General features: G+C 50.3%; 1 protein-coding gene across 1 annotated transcript in view; it reads left to right on the forward strand.

Moving 5' to 3' along the window:
- The window catches only part of LOC122120767 (engulfment and cell motility protein 1-like), a gene marked incomplete at its 5' end in the record, with an annotated part of 127,768 nt that overhangs the window by 54,199 nt on the left and 56,536 nt on the right, over window positions 1-17,033 (forward strand). Inside the window, 1 exon segment of the mRNA XM_042695006.1 lies at window positions 15,165-15,200. Within this exon segment, the coding sequence (XP_042550940.1) occupies window positions 15,165-15,200 (36 nt within the window).

A 17,033-nucleotide genomic window follows, 5' to 3' on the forward strand; every position in this document is an offset into this window, starting at 1 on the left:
CGATGAGCTGTGGCTTGCCCATGGCAGCCAGAGCCTTGCAGGATGATGCTCACCTGGTCACACTCACAGCCTCTTGCCTGGAGCACAGTGCTTCCATGGGGGCCACGGAGCCGCAGCTCTGCAGAAGCCCAGGTGTTGGGTCCACAAGCCCCTGGGAAGAAGTAATCCTTATTTGCCAGCTCCTAGAAGTTTCCTCCAGGCTCAGGACCAGCAGCCCGTTTTCAGTCTAGGGAGATACAGAATTGCTTGGATTTTCAAAAAAGACGGGAGAACCCCGCTGGAGGCTTGGGGGAGAGCTGGAGCTCAGAACAAACCCCACTGCCTTAGGAGGGCATGGGAAAAGCAGGCATGGGTTTTTTCTCTGTCCCTGTCCCTGTCCCTCCCTCTGTCTCTCTGTCTCTGTCCCTCCCTCTGTCTCTCTGTCTTTGTCTGTGTCTCTTTCTCTCTCCAACACATACACCTGCACACCAGCACACACGTGCACTCCTGCTCCCATACACACAGGCTAACTCGAATTCGAATACACACACACACACACACACACACACACACACACACACACACACACACACACACACACACACACACACGACACTGGGAGCCTGCAATAGTGTGTGTGCCCTTTAAGTTGCTCGAAGCAAGCCTCCCACATGAGGATGGGCAGGGAAAACCTACCGAAGGTGCAGAAGCTGTTAGGTCCCTGGCACAAGGGCTGAGAGGTGGTGGGTGAGCCCAGGAGTAGGCAGGAGGGGACATGTGGCAATGCAGCCAAAGCCCAAGAGCTACCTAGGTGCACACGTGGGCAGCCAGCCGCTTTCTCGTGTGGTGAGTGTTAGAGTGGTTGGCAAGTGTGGCTAGGGGGCATGGAGCTGGATTACGTTGGGTGATGGACTGTTTGGCAGTGGTTTGTCCCTGCCAAGGCAGTACAGGGTCTGCAGTGGGAGCTATTGCTTTGTGGGGCTGGCAGAGACAGCCCTGCATGACTTTGTCCAAGCGCGGCCCAGTGTGAGTGTGATGTGTGGGCTAGATGTCCTTGGAGGAATGGACACACATGCACACTCACCCGGGTGACTGACCAACGCCTGCGCCTGATGGTCCGGGTGTATGTGACGGAGGTCCAGCTGGTGTCATCCGGGCCTAAGTCCCGTGAGGAGGCCTGCAAAGACAGGGGAGGCCACAGGGTCAGCAAGAAGCGTGAAGGTGAGGATGGGAGGGAGGGAGGGACATGGTGTGTGGCCGCTGTTGGGGCTGTTTGTGGCTGGGTGGAAGTGTTAGGGACCCGGCCCTTCCTGGACAGCAGTGAGCCCCATGATCTTGCAGGGTTGATGGCTCTTAGGCACTGGCAGGAGCGGGCAAATGAGAGGAGGGTGGGGACAGCTCAGGAATGTTTCCCTCCTAGACACGCGAGGCAAGGTGCCAAGAGAGAGGGCTCTGGTTCTGACAGGCCCCTGTGCGTTATCAGTCATCCCTATGCAGACCCCACGGAGGCCCACTGCTGCCCAGGCCTGAGCAGTCACACCCGGGCCTGGGCAGAAGAGGAAGGACTTGGAGTTGATCAGGGCACTCACTTTGTTAGTCGGAGGCTGGCTATGGCGAACCTCCCCAGGGCTGAGCAGAGGAAGCGGCGCCTTGGTGGAAGAGAAGCTGTCAGAGCTGTGGCCCTGAGAGTCTGGACCAGCCCATGAGCGGTGAACCTCCCCAGGACTGAGTGGAGGCGGTGGTTCATCCGTGGAATTGAGGCTGTCAGAGCTGTGGCCCCAACTGTCTGGACCGGCCCATGGGACAGCCATGTGGTCTCCACGGGGCAGGGCATCCCCTGGGCTCAGGGTACTCACAGTGGTGGGCTGGCCTCGGCGAACCTCTCCAGGACTGAGCAGCGGTGCCGCGGTCATGGGTAGCCCGTGAGAGCCCAGGCCTGGTCCGTGACGATCGGCCCGTACGCGGGCCATGTGGCGTTCAGGGCCCGACACATCCCGTGGGCTGTGTGATACGCTTGAGCGCCGCCGGCCGAATATTCTTGTTGGCGTGGCATGTGATCTGACCCAGCGTCTCAGGCGCTGCGGGGCGCTCTGAGCACGAGGAGCCTCGTGGCCACGTTCGGGGTGGTGGCCACGTTCAGGGTGTCTCCCACGGCCTCTAAGCCATGGACAACAGCAGCTAAACATAGTCGCCTTTCCCTCTGTGGAAGAGACGGCAAGAGGATACCGTCTCTTCAGTCGAGGGCAACTGGGCAACTGGGGTTCTGAGTTCTGTGGCTGTTGGTCACCAAGGAAGTGAGGTCACGTGACATGACAGGCCCTCCCCCATCCCCCCACTCAGCGATGCCCAGTCCCCATTGACCTCACCAACCCATAGGCCCCACGCCCTCTGACCTCTTGACCCTTTACAGCCTTTTGCCTTCATGAGCACACAGTCCCGGTGGGAGTCTGGGGGTTGAGGGGCGCGTGACCGCCCTTCCCACCTGGCAGGCTGGTGTGCACCCAGGAGACCAAACAAGCTTTCCATTCCACATCTCCCTGGGAATCGGAAGGACCCTATACAAGGGGACATTGTGTTTCTACACTAATTCTGATTTTTTATTTTTTTTTTGAGGGGGGTTCCTGTCGTGGGGCCTGATCTCTGGGCCTGGGCGCTGTCCCTCAGCTCTTCAGCTCAAGGCTAGCGCTCTACCACTTGAGCCACAGCGCCACTTCCGGCTTTTTTGCCTTTTTGGTTATGTGGTGCTGAGGAATTGAACCCAGGGCCTCATGTCCTTTGGATCAACGGGCTCTCCTTTTCTCTTTGCCCCTCATGCATCCCTGAACAAGACAGCTGCTGGTAGGCCTTTTGTGTGCTTCGGGCCCAAGGAATGGCGTTCCCAACATGTACCCTCCAGGGCAGTTCTCCCCACATTGGACCAGACAGCGGCTGGAGTAGGCCCTTCTTTGTGTGTGCACTCCTCTGCACTCCTGTCCTCTGAAAGTCCATGCCACCCTGGGAGGATTGCTAGGCTTTCTCTTTTGTCTGGTGAGTTCTCTTCTCCCTTTCAATTCCCATTGGGACACAGAGACTTGTGACCTGAATCAGAGCCTATTAGAACTACTAAGAACATTAGGTCTACTAGCACTACTACTATAACTATTATTATTATTATTCCTCCTTCTACTACTACTACTACTACTATTACTACTACTACTACTACTACTACTACTCGGAGGGCAGATAAGGAGCCACCAGGGAGGTAAGGAATGAAGACAAGGGCAGATTGACAAGTCCCTTGGCTGCCATGAAGAAGCAGCAGAGGAGTGGGGAGGTCCTGTTAAGGGGAGAGGTTGAGGAATGTGCTTCCTAGTAGACAGTGCCAACTGCTTCGCCACCTGGGAAACCACTGGAAGCCACGGAGTGGAACTCTCTTTGTTTGTTTCATGAGAGGACATTGTGTGCCTTTTGATCTTTTTCAATAAACTTTAATAAATAAGAGTAGATAAACAGCTGGTCTAGGTACTGAAGGGAGAGGATTAGTGATGAACAGGGCAGGTAGGGGTGTGGCAAGGGCTGCTCCAGGTGAAGGCTTCGTTGTGGCGTGGTGTGAAGAGGCCTTTGGCTGCTTGTTTGTGGTGAAGGCATTGGTCGTGCTGGCTTTGGTCTGGCCAGTGGCACTGGCGGAGTGCAGTCAGCAGATGTTAGCACAGCTGGGCTGGAGCTGGCCCCGCAGCTGCAAGAGGAGCAGAGCAGGTAGAGAGCCCATGTTGGTGTCGGGACACGGCCCTGCCTGCTGCCTTGCAGACCGAGCTCTGCCCCCTGAGGCGGCCCACGGTGGATGGAGGTCCCTAAGGCATCCAACAACTGATGGTTCTGGGTCTTTCCCAGATGTCAGCCCTCCTGTCCACACACACACACTGTGCTCCAGATCTGGCCCCCATATGCAACACACTCTCCTGTGCCCTTGTACAAGCCTGAGTTGCATGTGACTGTGGGAGTGCACTTGCATGCATGCACACTCGCTCAGGCACCTGGGCTCATGGGTGTAAGTAGGACTGGCTATCCCTTCCTTGGAAGGAACAGCTCCGGGGCCAGTGTCCCTCACCTGCAGCCTCTGCATCAGTGGCCTCCAGATGATGCCACCAGAATGGGAGGTTGGGAGTTGGCATCTCCATAGGAGAGATGCATATGTCCAGGTGAAGGCAGGCCTTGCCACCATGTGGTGGGGCAATGTAGTCAATGTGGTGCAGGCCTGAAAAGAGAGGAAGAAGGGTCAGGAGGCCAGCAAGAAGCTTAAGGAGGGAAAGAAGGGAGGCAGGGAGGAAGACAAGGGCATGACAAGTGGCCACTGTTGAGGCTGGGTGTGGCCCCCTGGAAACTTTGGGCCCTAGCATCTCCCCAGACAGCACCAAGCCCCACGCCTTGCAGGGCTGCTGGTTGGGCAGTTAGTGAGTAAGTGTGCCACAAGGTTTGTAGGAGGAGAGGTGATGGTGAGGCCAGGATTGCCTCCGAGTCTAGAGAGAGGGTTCCGGGTCTGGGGAGTCCTCCCGCCTGCCCCTGGGGAAGAAGGGAGAGGGCACAGTAGGTGACTCACAGGCCTTGGCTGGTCAGGGCGAACCACCACAGGGCTACGCAATGGCAGCGACAGCTGCATGCACGAGCACCCTGTGGTACAGCTCCCTATGGGCATCAGGAGCCGATCCTTCCGTCTATACGGACTGTGGCTGTGGAACCAGTTCCGGCTCAGCAAACCGAGGTAGGGGTGACAGTCAGCCACCAAGCACCTGGAGGAAACGGCAGTCAAAGAGGCCACAGCAGGCGGAGGGTCCTGGCAGTTCTTGCTACACACCCACCCTCCCAGCTGCCCGGGTCAGAGCCTGGATGAGCTGTGGCTTGCCCGTGGCAGCCAGTGCCTTGCAGGATGAGGCTCACCTGGTCACAGGCAGGGCCTCTTGACTGGAGCACAGTGCCTCCCTTGGTCCCGAAGACCCACGTCTGTGCAGAGGGGCCGGTGCCCGGTATTGAATCCCCTGCAAAGACGGTATCATCATGCACATTTGCCATAGGTTGTACAAATCCTCTCTGCTCCAGACCGGCATAATGTTTTCAGCCTGGGGAGACGCAGAGTTGTTTGGTTTTTCAAAGAAGCTGTAATCAACCTGCTCGAGGCTTGGGGGTGGGCTAGAACTCAGAACAAACTCCCTGCCGTAGGAAGGCATGGGAAAGGCAGGCATGTGTTCTCTCTCTGTCTCTACCTCTGTTTGTCTGTCTCTGTCGCTGTCTCTCTGTCTCTGTCTCAGTCTCAGTCTCTGTCTCGCTGTCTCTCTCTCTCTCTGTCTTTCTCTGTCTCTCGAACACATATACCCACACCCAGCACACACATGTACTCCCACTCGCACACCGCTGGTCTAGCTGGAATCCTCATACACACACACACACACACACACACACGCACACTCACTCACTCACTCACTCACTCACTCACTCACTCACTCACACCAGGAGCCTGCAGCTGTAAGTGAGCACTTTGAGTTTGCTGAAAGTGAGCCTCCAGCCTGATGATGAATGGTGAAAGCACAGAGAAAGTGCAGAAGCTGTTAGGTCCCTGGCACAAGGGCTGAGAGGCAGTGGGTGAACCCAGGACCAGACAGGAGGGTAAATGTGACAGTTGGGCCAAAGCCCAAGAGCTACGTAGGTTCACATGTGGGCAGCGAGCCGCTTTCACGTGTGGTGAGTGTCAGAGTTGTGGGTAGGTGTGGTGTGGCTAGCGGGCATGGAGATGGGGGCCTGGATTACATTGGGTGCTGAACTGTTTGGCAGCAGTGTCCCTACCAAGGAAGTGCTGGGGCTGGAGGGTGACACGTGACATTGTCCAAGCCCAGCCCAGTGTGAGTGTGTTGTGTGGGTTGGATGTCCTTGGAGGAACCGACATGCATCCACATGATTGACAAGGGCAGGGCCTGACAGTGATGCTGTATGTGATGGAGGTCCAGCTGCGGTTGTCCTGAATCATGTCCTGTATGCAGGTCTGCAAAGACAGGGATGGCCAGCAAGAGGCCAGCAAGAAGCATGAAGGTGAAAGTGGGAGGGAGAGAGGGACATGGTGTATGGCCAATGTTGGGGCTGTTTATGGCTGTTTATGGAAGCTTTAGGGACTAGGCACTTCCTGGACAGCAGCGGGCCCCATGGACCGGCAGGGCTGATGCCTGGCCAGTGAGTGTGCCAGTGTGTCCCAGCGCTTGCAGGAGGAGAGGTGATGGTGTGGCCAGAATTGCCTCCTAGAGAGAGTGTTCTGGGTCTGTGTAGACTGTCTGCCTGCCCCCCAAGGAGGAAGGATGAGGGGCCCAGTCCGGGACTCACCGGCCTTGGCTGGTCAGGGCTGATCAATGGCAACAGCTGCATCAGAGAGCATTCTCTGGGAGAGCTCCCGATGGGCCTTTGCAGCCCACATTGGCATCCATCTGGCCTGGGGCTAAGGCTCAGCAGCACCCAGCCAGCCACCGAGCACCTGAGGAAAAGGCAAAGGGGCCACAGCACAGTGAAGGTCCTCCAGTGCTTGCTACATACCCACCCTCCCGCCTGCCCAGGAAAGAGTCTCGATGAGCTGTGGCTTGCCCATGGCAGCCAGAGCCTTGCAGGATGATGCTCACCTGGTCACACTCACAGCCTCTTGCCTGGAGCACAGTGCTTCCATGGGGGCCACGGAGCCGCAGCTCTGCAGAAGCCCAGGTGTTGGGTCCACAAGCCCCTGGGAAGAAGTAATCCTTATTTGCCAGCTCCTAGAAGTTTCCTCCAGGCTCAGGACCAGCAGCCCGTTTTCAGTCTAGGGAGATACAGAATTGCTTGGATTTTCAAAAAAGACGGGAGAACCCCGCTGGAGGCTTGGGGGAGAGCTGGAGCTCAGAACAAACCCCACTGCCTTAGGAGGGCATGGGAAAAGCAGGCATGGGTTTTTTCTCTGTCCCTGTCCCTGTCCCTCCCTCTGTCTCTCTGTCTCTGTCCCTCCCTCTGTCTCTCTGTCTTTGTCTGTGTCTCTTTCTCTCTCCAACACATACACCTGCACACCAGCACACACGTGCACTCCTGCTCCCATACACACAGGCTAACTCGAATTCGAATACACACACACACACACACACACACACACACACACACACACACACACACACACACACGACACTGGGAGCCTGCAATAGTGTGTGTGCCCTTTAAGTTGCTCGAAGCAAGCCTCCCACATGAGGATGGGCAGGGAAAACCTACCGAAGGTGCAGAAGCTGTTAGGTCCCTGGCACAAGGGCTGAGAGGTGGTGGGTGAGCCCAGGAGTAGGCAGGAGGGGACATGTGGCAATGCAGCCAAAGCCCAAGAGCTACCTAGGTGCACACGTGGGCAGCCAGCCGCTTTCTCGTGTGGTGAGTGTTAGAGTGGTTGGCAAGTGTGGCTAGGGGGCATGGAGCTGGATTACGTTGGGTGATGGACTGTTTGGCAGTGGTTTGTCCCTGCCAAGGCAGTACAGGGTCTGCAGTGGGAGCTATTGCTTTGTGGGGCTGGCAGAGACAGCCCTGCATGACTTTGTCCAAGCGCGGCCCAGTGTGAGTGTGATGTGTGGGCTAGATGTCCTTGGAGGAATGGACACACATGCACACTCACCCGGGTGACTGACCAACGCCTGCGCCTGATGGTCCGGGTGTATGTGACGGAGGTCCAGCTGGTGTCATCCGGGCCTAAGTCCCGTGAGGAGGCCTGCAAAGACAGGGGAGGCCACAGGGTCAGCAAGAAGCGTGAAGGTGAGGATGGGAGGGAGGGAGGGACATGGTGTGTGGCCGCTGTTGGGGCTGTTTGTGGCTGGGTGGAAGTGTTAGGGACCCGGCCCTTCCTGGACAGCAGTGAGCCCCATGATCTTGCAGGGTTGATGGCTCTTAGGCACTGGCAGGAGCGGGCAAATGAGAGGAGGGTGGGGACAGCTCAGGAATGTTTCCCTCCTAGACACGCGAGGCAAGGTGCCAAGAGAGAGGGCTCTGGTTCTGACAGGCCCCTGTGCGTTATCAGTCATCCCTATGCAGACCCCACGGAGGCCCACTGCTGCCCAGGCCTGAGCAGTCACACCCGGGCCTGGGCAGAAGAGGAAGGACTTGGAGTTGATCAGGGCACTCACTTTGTTAGTCGGAGGCTGGCTATGGCGAACCTCCCCAGGGCTGAGCAGAGGAAGCGGCGCCTTGGTGGAAGAGAAGCTGTCAGAGCTGTGGCCCTGAGAGTCTGGACCAGCCCATGAGCGGTGAACCTCCCCAGGACTGAGTGGAGGCGGTGGTTCATCCGTGGAATTGAGGCTGTCAGAGCTGTGGCCCCAACTGTCTGGACCGGCCCATGGGACAGCCATGTGGTCTCCACGGGGCAGGGCATCCCCTGGGCTCAGGGTACTCACAGTGGTGGGCTGGCCTCGGCGAACCTCTCCAGGACTGAGCAGCGGTGCCGCGGTCATGGGTAGCCCGTGAGAGCCCAGGCCTGGTCCGTGACGATCGGCCCGTACGCGGGCCATGTGGCGTTCAGGGCCCGACACATCCCGTGGGCTGTGTGATACGCTTGAGCGCCGCCGGCCGAATATTCTTGTTGGCGTGGCATGTGATCTGACCCAGCGTCTCAGGCGCTGCGGGGCGCTCTGAGCACGAGGAGCCTCGTGGCCACGTTCGGGGTGGTGGCCACGTTCAGGGTGTCTCCCACGGCCTCTAAGCCATGGACAACAGCAGCTAAACATAGTCGCCTTTCCCTCTGTGGAAGAGACGGCAAGAGGATACCGTCTCTTCAGTCGAGGGCAACTGGGCAACTGGGGTTCTGAGTTCTGTGGCTGTTGGTCACCAAGGAAGTGAGGTCACGTGACATGACAGGCCCTCCCCCATCCCCCCAGTCAGCGATGCCCAGTCCCCATTGACTTCACCAACCCATTGGTCCCACGCCCTCTGACCTCTTGACCCTTTACAGCCTTTTGCCTTCATGAGCACACAGTTAGCATTGCAAGTGGGTGCATGAAGTCCTGTTTTTCAGGGACAGGCAGACAGACACAAGGCCAGATCTTTGGAAGTGTTACTGTTTTGCATTGTTGTCTTGATTTTTCCCATCACACCGGGTTCCTGGGAAGGATCGTCTTACCTCTGCGTCTCCTTCAGTTCTTCCTTCACTGTTTTATATTAGTTCAAAGCCAAGCTGCTTTGGAGATGGGGGAAGGAGGAGCTGAGCCTCAGGTTACCTTTCCTGTCTTTTGCAGTCCTCAGAGATGGCTCATTTGATCCAAAGCGATTTATCACAACTTTTGTTCAGATGTAAAGAAAAAAAACAGAGAGATAGAATGAAAGATATTTTTTCTTATAAGGCAACCTGGCTTCTCAGTTAAATTAAATAGCAAGACTTTAATTTATTCCCAAGAACCCTTCGGAACAGACACCACAGATTCTAAATCACTCTTGTATTTGGAGAGGTCTTTAGTGAGGACTCCTGGCCCTGGGCATGCAGATTTCCATGTGGGAAGGAAGAGAATCCCTCTGCTGCCCAGTCTGTGGAAAAGTTTTCAGAACCATAGAGAAAACAGAGCTAGGATTTCCTCCCTTTAGTAATAATGAGACTGAGTGATTGCTTGCCTGCCTACTTGTCTTCACTCAAGGCTGTGTGTTTCCATATCTTTCTACAGTTATCCAGAGAGGCCACAATGCATAGAGCAATGATGGAGTAATTGGAAAATGTCCATCCCTGTGGTATTTGCTAGTTGCATTGTTATTTTTTTCTCCTGATATTGAGGCTAGAACTTGGGGTCTAGACTCTGTTCTGGAGCTTTTTTGCCAAGTGCTAATGCTCTACCTCTTGAGCCACAGCTTCACTACCAGCTTTTTGGTGGTTAATTGGAGATGAGAGGTCTCAGAGAATTTCCTGTCCAGGCTGGTTTTGGACCATGATCATTAGATCTCAGCCTCCTGAGTAGCTAGGATTATGGGCACCCGACCATTCCTAGTTTCTGATTGACACTGAGGTTTGAAAAGCAAGGAGAGTTCTGGGGAAGGCCATTGCTCCAACCTCAGCACAATTAGGGATGCTGAGGAGGAAACAAAGATGATCATACAAAGATGTTTTGAAGGAATTGATCTGATCTCATTTGAGTTGAATGGGAAAACGGGGGCCCTGCAACTCCCAAGTGCCAAGATAGGGACTCTCTCTGCTCTTGTGTGGCTTTTAACACAGCCCTGTGGGTTTCTGAGCTCCCACACACAGACAATTGGGCTGCTTCCTCTGAATCCTTCTACTGTTGAATTGTCAGTTTATTATCCCTGGGACCCAGAGCAAGGAAGTCTCCTAGAACAAAGGACAGTCACTTAGTTCCCTTTCCAGTTGGCTCTGTGTCAAGAAAATAACACCACTGGAAAATGATTCAGCCCTGCAGCCAGATTGGCAAAAGCAAAATCCCTGTTTCCAAAGAGCTCACAGTCCTTTTAAAGAAACCATCGTTCCTTCAGGAAAACAGACAGGAAGCATCAAACACAGGAATTCTTTGTCATCTGTGCTCTCCCCACAGCCACCTGTAAGGTCGTGTGTGTGTGTGTGTGTGTGTGTGTGTGTGTGTGTTTGTGTGAGTGTATTTTCTATTTTATTTTACTTTTGTACTGATAATGGGGCTTAAACTCAGGGCCTTGTGCTCTTGCTTGGATTTTTTTTTTCTTTTTGCCTAAGGCTAACATTTTCTAGTTACTGAAGTCACACCTCCACTTGGAACCGAGATCATCAACTATCAGCCTCTTGAGTAGCTAGGATTATAGCTATGAGCACCCAATTTTTTATGACTTTAAATGTACACAAGATGTACAAAAGTAGAAGTGTAATATTCATTCTCTTTATAACTTGCTTTTTTTGTACCTACCAAAAGTTCTATGTGATTAAATATTCCTACCATTGTTTTTATTACCTGTGGATGGTTTAGAGCTGTGTATGACTATACCTGTATATGATCACAGCTATGTATCTTTACAGCTTTACTGACATACAAGGGATTCACAATATAATAATTTGAAGGATATAGACACTGTAATTAGCCCTTACCTTATTATAGGACATTTTATATTGTTATTTTTTGAAAGATTTTCTAATCTGCTTTTTCAGTACTATAACTATCTTTTTTGTTGTTGTTTTTAGTCATGGGGCTTGGGCACTGTCCCTGAACTTCTTTTGCTCAAGGCTAATACTCTACCACTTAAGCCACATTACCACTTCCAGCCTTTTCTGTGTATGTGGTACTGAGGAATTGAGCCCAGGGCTTCATGAATGCTAGGCAAGCACTCTACCACTGAGCCACATTCCCAGCCCTCTAATCTGCTTTAACTAAAAGCTAGTGACTAGTAGAATTATTTTGAAAAATGGATTGCGTACTCAGAAGGATATACATTTTAAAACTTAAAAAACAAACCAAAAAACATTACGCTAGGCAGGTGCGAGTGGCACATGCCTGTAATCTTAGTAACTCAGGAGGCTGGGATCTGAGGATCATAGTTCAAAGCCAGCCTGGGCAGGAAAGTTGTAAGACTCATCTCCAGTTTACCATCAAAAAGTTGGAAGCGGAGCTGAGACTCAAGTGGTAGAAAACTAGCCCTGGGCACAAAAGCTCAGGGATGGTACAGGCCCTGAGTTCAAGTCCTAGGACACACACACACACACACACACACACACACACACATCACATCCACAGACATATAAAGAATACAAGACAGTATATATTAATGCTTATTTCTATTGATATTGATTTTTAAAAAGAGTCTCAGATTAAACTTTTATTATTCCAGTTGTCTTTCACACCAGGTATGTATGAAAACTACCTTCATTCCCATGCATTGAACTTTGGTGTGCCCTCAAGTGTCTTGGCCCTTACCTTTGAGAATGGGATTGGAGCCAAGTGTATATTCTTTGAGTACCAAATTTTATCTCTGACCTTGAATTAGGCCTGGCACAGGCAGGAGGGATGGGGGTGGGGGGGATGGAGAGGGGGAGAGAACCTCAAGATGTGTGTGACAGTAGGCTTGGCTTTGGTTGGCACATTTTTGCAAGCCACTGTCAGTTTTCATGGAAATCACTGTTTCTCAGAGGATGCATCTGTTCTGGGAGGTCCAGGATGGGTTAAGTGGCTCTGTCTACTATTTAGCAGCAAAGCCTGACTCACCAGGCAGGTGTTGCATTTCTTAAAGAGGCTATGACCAGCGCCAGCAAACCCCAGACTGAGCCAGAAGATGCTTCTGTGGTCCTGTGTTCTGCCCTAGCTGTGAGGTTGCAGCATCTTTCTAGCTCCCTCTGCTGGGGTGCTAGTTTGCTAGGGGTAAAGCATGGGGTAGTCCTGATTGGAGTTGCCCCTCTCTGCCTCTCTGGGGCCCAGCCAGGAATTTCCATCACAAAGGCCCAAGAGGCCGGCCTAGGCAGGCTTTGTGGAAGTCCCCAGAAAATCCCTTTATAGGGCAACCCCTCCCTGGCTAACCTTTGCTGTTGAAAGAGGAACAGTGACATTCATTCCTCAGGCTGGAGCAAGAGATTTTTGACCTCTGGGAAACCTTAGCCTTTCTACCAGCTGCAGATTTTCTGCTCACATTTCTTTGTTTTCTTAAAAACATAAACTGTACTTGGAAAGAGACAGAGGGAGGGAGAGGGAACACATGCCACAACAGAACTTTTTCTGAAGTCACAGCAAGCATGTAGCTTTTGGGAATGTGGGAAAACATGTTATTGGGGGAGGGGGAGAGGTGAAAATCCCGGAGTGATTCTTGGTGTCTAAAACAAAGAATTGAATGACACATGTTGCATGGACATGCCCACATGTGTGCAGTGCACACAAACACACATAAGTAAAAGTTGCAGAGCAAGGAAGAATGTAATACAGAAAACACAGCATTGAGGGAAATAGCAAGCAGGCTTGTATTCTGTGCTCCTTTAAGAGGAAACATGTGCTTAGCTTTCCAGGATTTGGAGAGTGTCCGGGAATTCTCTGTATGTACAGTGGGCTGATCTTAGGGAAATGAGCAACAGTGACTCACCACACTGGTCAATGGGATCTGCACATGCACACAGCTGTCATCCCGTAGTTTTAAGCACATGTCTAAGATGCAGGGCATGTGCAAGAAGCCCTGCATAGGAGTTTGTTGGGCAAAGGTCAGGCTAAGGATGCACAAGGATCTGCTGTGCAGGTGGCTTCATCTTGGTTGGAACTGGCCGAAGGTTTCCCTACCACTAGGGAAAAATCCCAGCTATCAACTGAGCACTAATCACCCTCAAGATTAAACTGCCATAGTAGGGGCTTGGAAAGAGGTAGGAGTGGGGCATGACTAGAGAGGGTGTTGGCTTCAGCGTTCTTTCCCTAGGCTTGCCTGCCCACAGTCAGGTGGTTTGCTCTCTGCACTGGTCTCCAGAGGACATGAACACATAGAACCCCATGCATGCTCTGGTCTCAATCCAGAGCATATCTTTGCAATCCTGGCTTGATATCATGTGTGGGAACGGAAGTTTCAAACCTAAGGAAAATTCACAGGAACAGAGTGGGGAACCGCAAGGTGTCTTTCACCTGCAGATTCCACTCAAGTTTTCACTCACAGGCTGGTGTTCTACCACTTGAGGCATGCCTCTAGTCCCCACTCAAGTTGTACAAGTTGTCCTGGGTGCATCTTATGGTCTAACTCCCCCCAATAGTTCAGTCTCCCAGTCTGAAACGCTTTCATAGTTGTTCTTTCTTGGATGACTTGGACATTTTTTTAAGACTCTCTAAGTTAGCAGTTTAGTAGATTGTCTGTCTGTCTGTCTGTCTGTCTGTCTGTCTGTCTGTCTATTTGGTGACAATTGTGGGGTTTGAACTCAGGGCCTGGATGCTATCCTTGAACTTTATTTAATTTTTTGTTCAAGGCTAGCTCTTTTCCACTTTAGCCACAGTGCCATTTCTGAGTGGCTTTGGCCCATATTCCTCATATCTCAGCCTCCTGAGTATCTAGGATTACAGGCATGAGCCATTGGTGCCGGGCAAGTAGACCATCTTTCAACTGGGTTTATTAAAAGATAATTTGTTAAAGATTATTTCCAGAGAAAATACAGATACACATATGAACAGGTGATAAAAGAATTTAGCTATTTGAAATGAGAGAACTAGGCAGAAGTTATAATCGTTTCAAGAAAAAAATCAAAAGACTACAAGTTATATATGGAGGAAAGAAGATGGAGGTGAATTGCAATTGGAGGCCAAACTGGTTTTCTATCATCAGGCAGAAGCCAATTAAATCACTTTCAGAGGGGATGGATGGAGCCAGGGATTGATTGATTCCTTCCTTCCTTCCTTCCTTCTTTCCTTCTTTCCTTTCCTTCCTTTCCTTTTTTCCATTGCCTATCCATCATTTATTTGCCCATCCATCTGTTCATCCATCCACCATCCATTCTTTTATTTCCCTCCCTCCCTCCCTTCCTCTCTGACTTCCTTCCTTCCTCCCTTCCTCCCTTCCTCCCTTCCTCCCTTCCTCCCATCTTCTGCCTGCTTGCCTGCCTACCTGCCTGCCATCTACCTACCTATACATTGTAAAACAGCTCAAAGACAGTGGGACTAGAATCTGATGACCCAGGAGGGTATGTTACAGATACTGCAGTTTTGCCATTGAAACATACACATCTTCCTACTGGTTTGTATCATTTTCTCATAACTGGACCCATATTATATCTTTGGCTAGACTTTCACTAGTACCTGTGGGTTCAGATTATTTCTCTTCCACTATGTCCTATTTGTGGCACATAAGTACAACAGGTATTTTAGCAAACTGCAGGGCCTTCTCTTACAAGACCAAGACAGTCAGCTGGCATATTACAAGAGAAAGCTACTCAGTCATTGTTTTAAGTCCTGTTCCTTTGGACTTCTTATTACCCATGGGGGTTTCTCCTCATCAACCATGAACCCATATTGGTTCAAATAGAGCTACTTGTAAGTAAATGTGATGGCTGGTGTAAGTAATTAGTTTGTTCCTTGTGTTTTTGTTGCTTCCTATCATGATTTAATGTCCATTTATCCCTTTGAATGATGTATTGAAATGCACTGAGTGGCTGAGGAGCAGTTTGGCCCTCCTGGTTCTAATCCTGAGTTTTCTTCCAGATACATTGTTTGTATGAATTGACTATCACTGCTTTTAAACATGTTCCTCATGGTTGTTTTTAAATTTTACAGCCAATACCAGAAATTGCAGAAGATTATGAAGCCTTGGTAAGAATCTATGATTAAATTATGTTATAATCTTAATACTTCCTTTTTTCCTGTCTGCATAATTAAAACCTGTCCTCTGGCTTACTTTATAACTATGCATCTACATATTTTGAGTAAGTTACTTTTTTCCTTTTTGTTCGATGTTTTTAAAACAGTTTTTTTTTTTTAATGAATCTACTTCCTTGTTTGTTTGTTTTTTTTCCCTTGTGGCAGAGAGTATTTATTGTTGGTTACCACTAAATGATTACACAGGCCTTCCTCCCTCTTCCCTTCCCCTATAGCACTTCTGGGTAGAGTTTTGTATATGACTTTAAGCCGAGCTTTCTTCTTTTGTGGCTTATGTGATGTTCAGAGTTTGAAGGCTTTGGTTTTTATCAGTGACTCAGAAAGAAGGAAAAGCACTACATCTAAAAAGTATTTGAGACTGATGCATAGATTGAAAAATATTTGTTCTAGATCACTTGTGTGCTGATTCCACTCCTGATAATTCTCCTCTTCCATCTGCTCTTCCTCCTTCTTTTGTGTTGCTACTTGAGTTTGAACTTAGGACCTTATGCTGTTGCTTAGCTTCCTTGCTCATAGCTAGTACTTCACCGCTTGAGGCACACCTTCATTTCTAGCTTTTTATTTGTTAATTGGGGATAAAAGTCTCATAGATTTGTCTGCCAGGGCTGGCTTTGAACCGTGATCCTCATATCTCAGCTTAGTGAGTAGCTAGGATTACAGGCATGAGCCTGTAGGATAGCTATAAAAGTTGCCTTTCCTTTCTTTTCTCCAGTCTGTATTGGGTACATCATTCCATGGAAACATTGGGATGCACTCTGCTCTGAAAAAGTTGGCAGCATAAATTTAGATGCTTGTTTTGAGACTGGCTGGATTTTTCTGGAAGGAAGATGATCCCTAGTAAGTTGAGAAACATTTCATTGAGTCATTGCAGCACACATGGTGTGCGGCTGGCTGTGACAGAGACGGTGGCCCGGTATGTAGTTTGCAGACGCTTCCCTTTGTGGCAGTCACTACTGTAAAAGTCTTTAGCCTAGCACATAATAAAAACAAATAAACCCAGGAAATAAAAATGTTCCAGAATGTGCCAAGCGCTTGCTTTTCTTTTATAGTGCTTTCCAAGCATGGTGTCCTATACAGATGGAGTGTGGAGGTCGGAAGCTGGCTTCTGCCTTCTCTCCTGGGAGTCTGAATCTCTCCTCTCTGGAAGTGGAGATGAATACCCCGATGTGAGGGTTCCAGGACAGCTCTTCCAGCCACCTTATTTGAAAAAGGGCCTTTCTTTTGAAATGTAACCATATTTGAACATGCCATCTTTTTCTTGTTGCTGACGGCTTGAAGTTGAAGTCTGAAGAGCTCTTCCTCAGGAAAAACATAACTTATTCCAGGGAAATAGATGTTTAATATAGAGAACTACATACAGTGTATTATATAATGTTCTATCACACATATGTGTATTATGCATTTTGTTATGTAGTATATGAACATTTTACATATTTTTATATTGAATGTATTTTGTGTCTTATATGCATATGTATGTAGTTTATAGGAGGTCATATAATTCTAGTTATCATTTATGTATACCTATCATCTACGTATCTATGTAACATCTCTCTTTTATCATCTACAAATCTATTTTCTATCATTTCTATCTTGGATCAATTCTTTCTCTGTCTCTGTCTTCTATCGTCAATATGTCCCGTCTGTCTGTCTATCTCTCACATTACTGAGTGGACCAGGTCACTTCCTGTGACCTCCTCAGTGGGTGAGTGACATGAAATGCCCTTTCTCCCACTTGTTAATCACTCACAGAAATGGACCACTGTAAGT

This window comes from Dipodomys spectabilis, unplaced genomic scaffold, assembly GCF_019054845.1.
Source record: "Dipodomys spectabilis isolate Male_0828 unplaced genomic scaffold, ASM1905484v1 ptg000178l, whole genome shotgun sequence".
NCBI lineage: Eukaryota > Metazoa > Chordata > Mammalia > Rodentia > Heteromyidae > Dipodomys > Dipodomys spectabilis.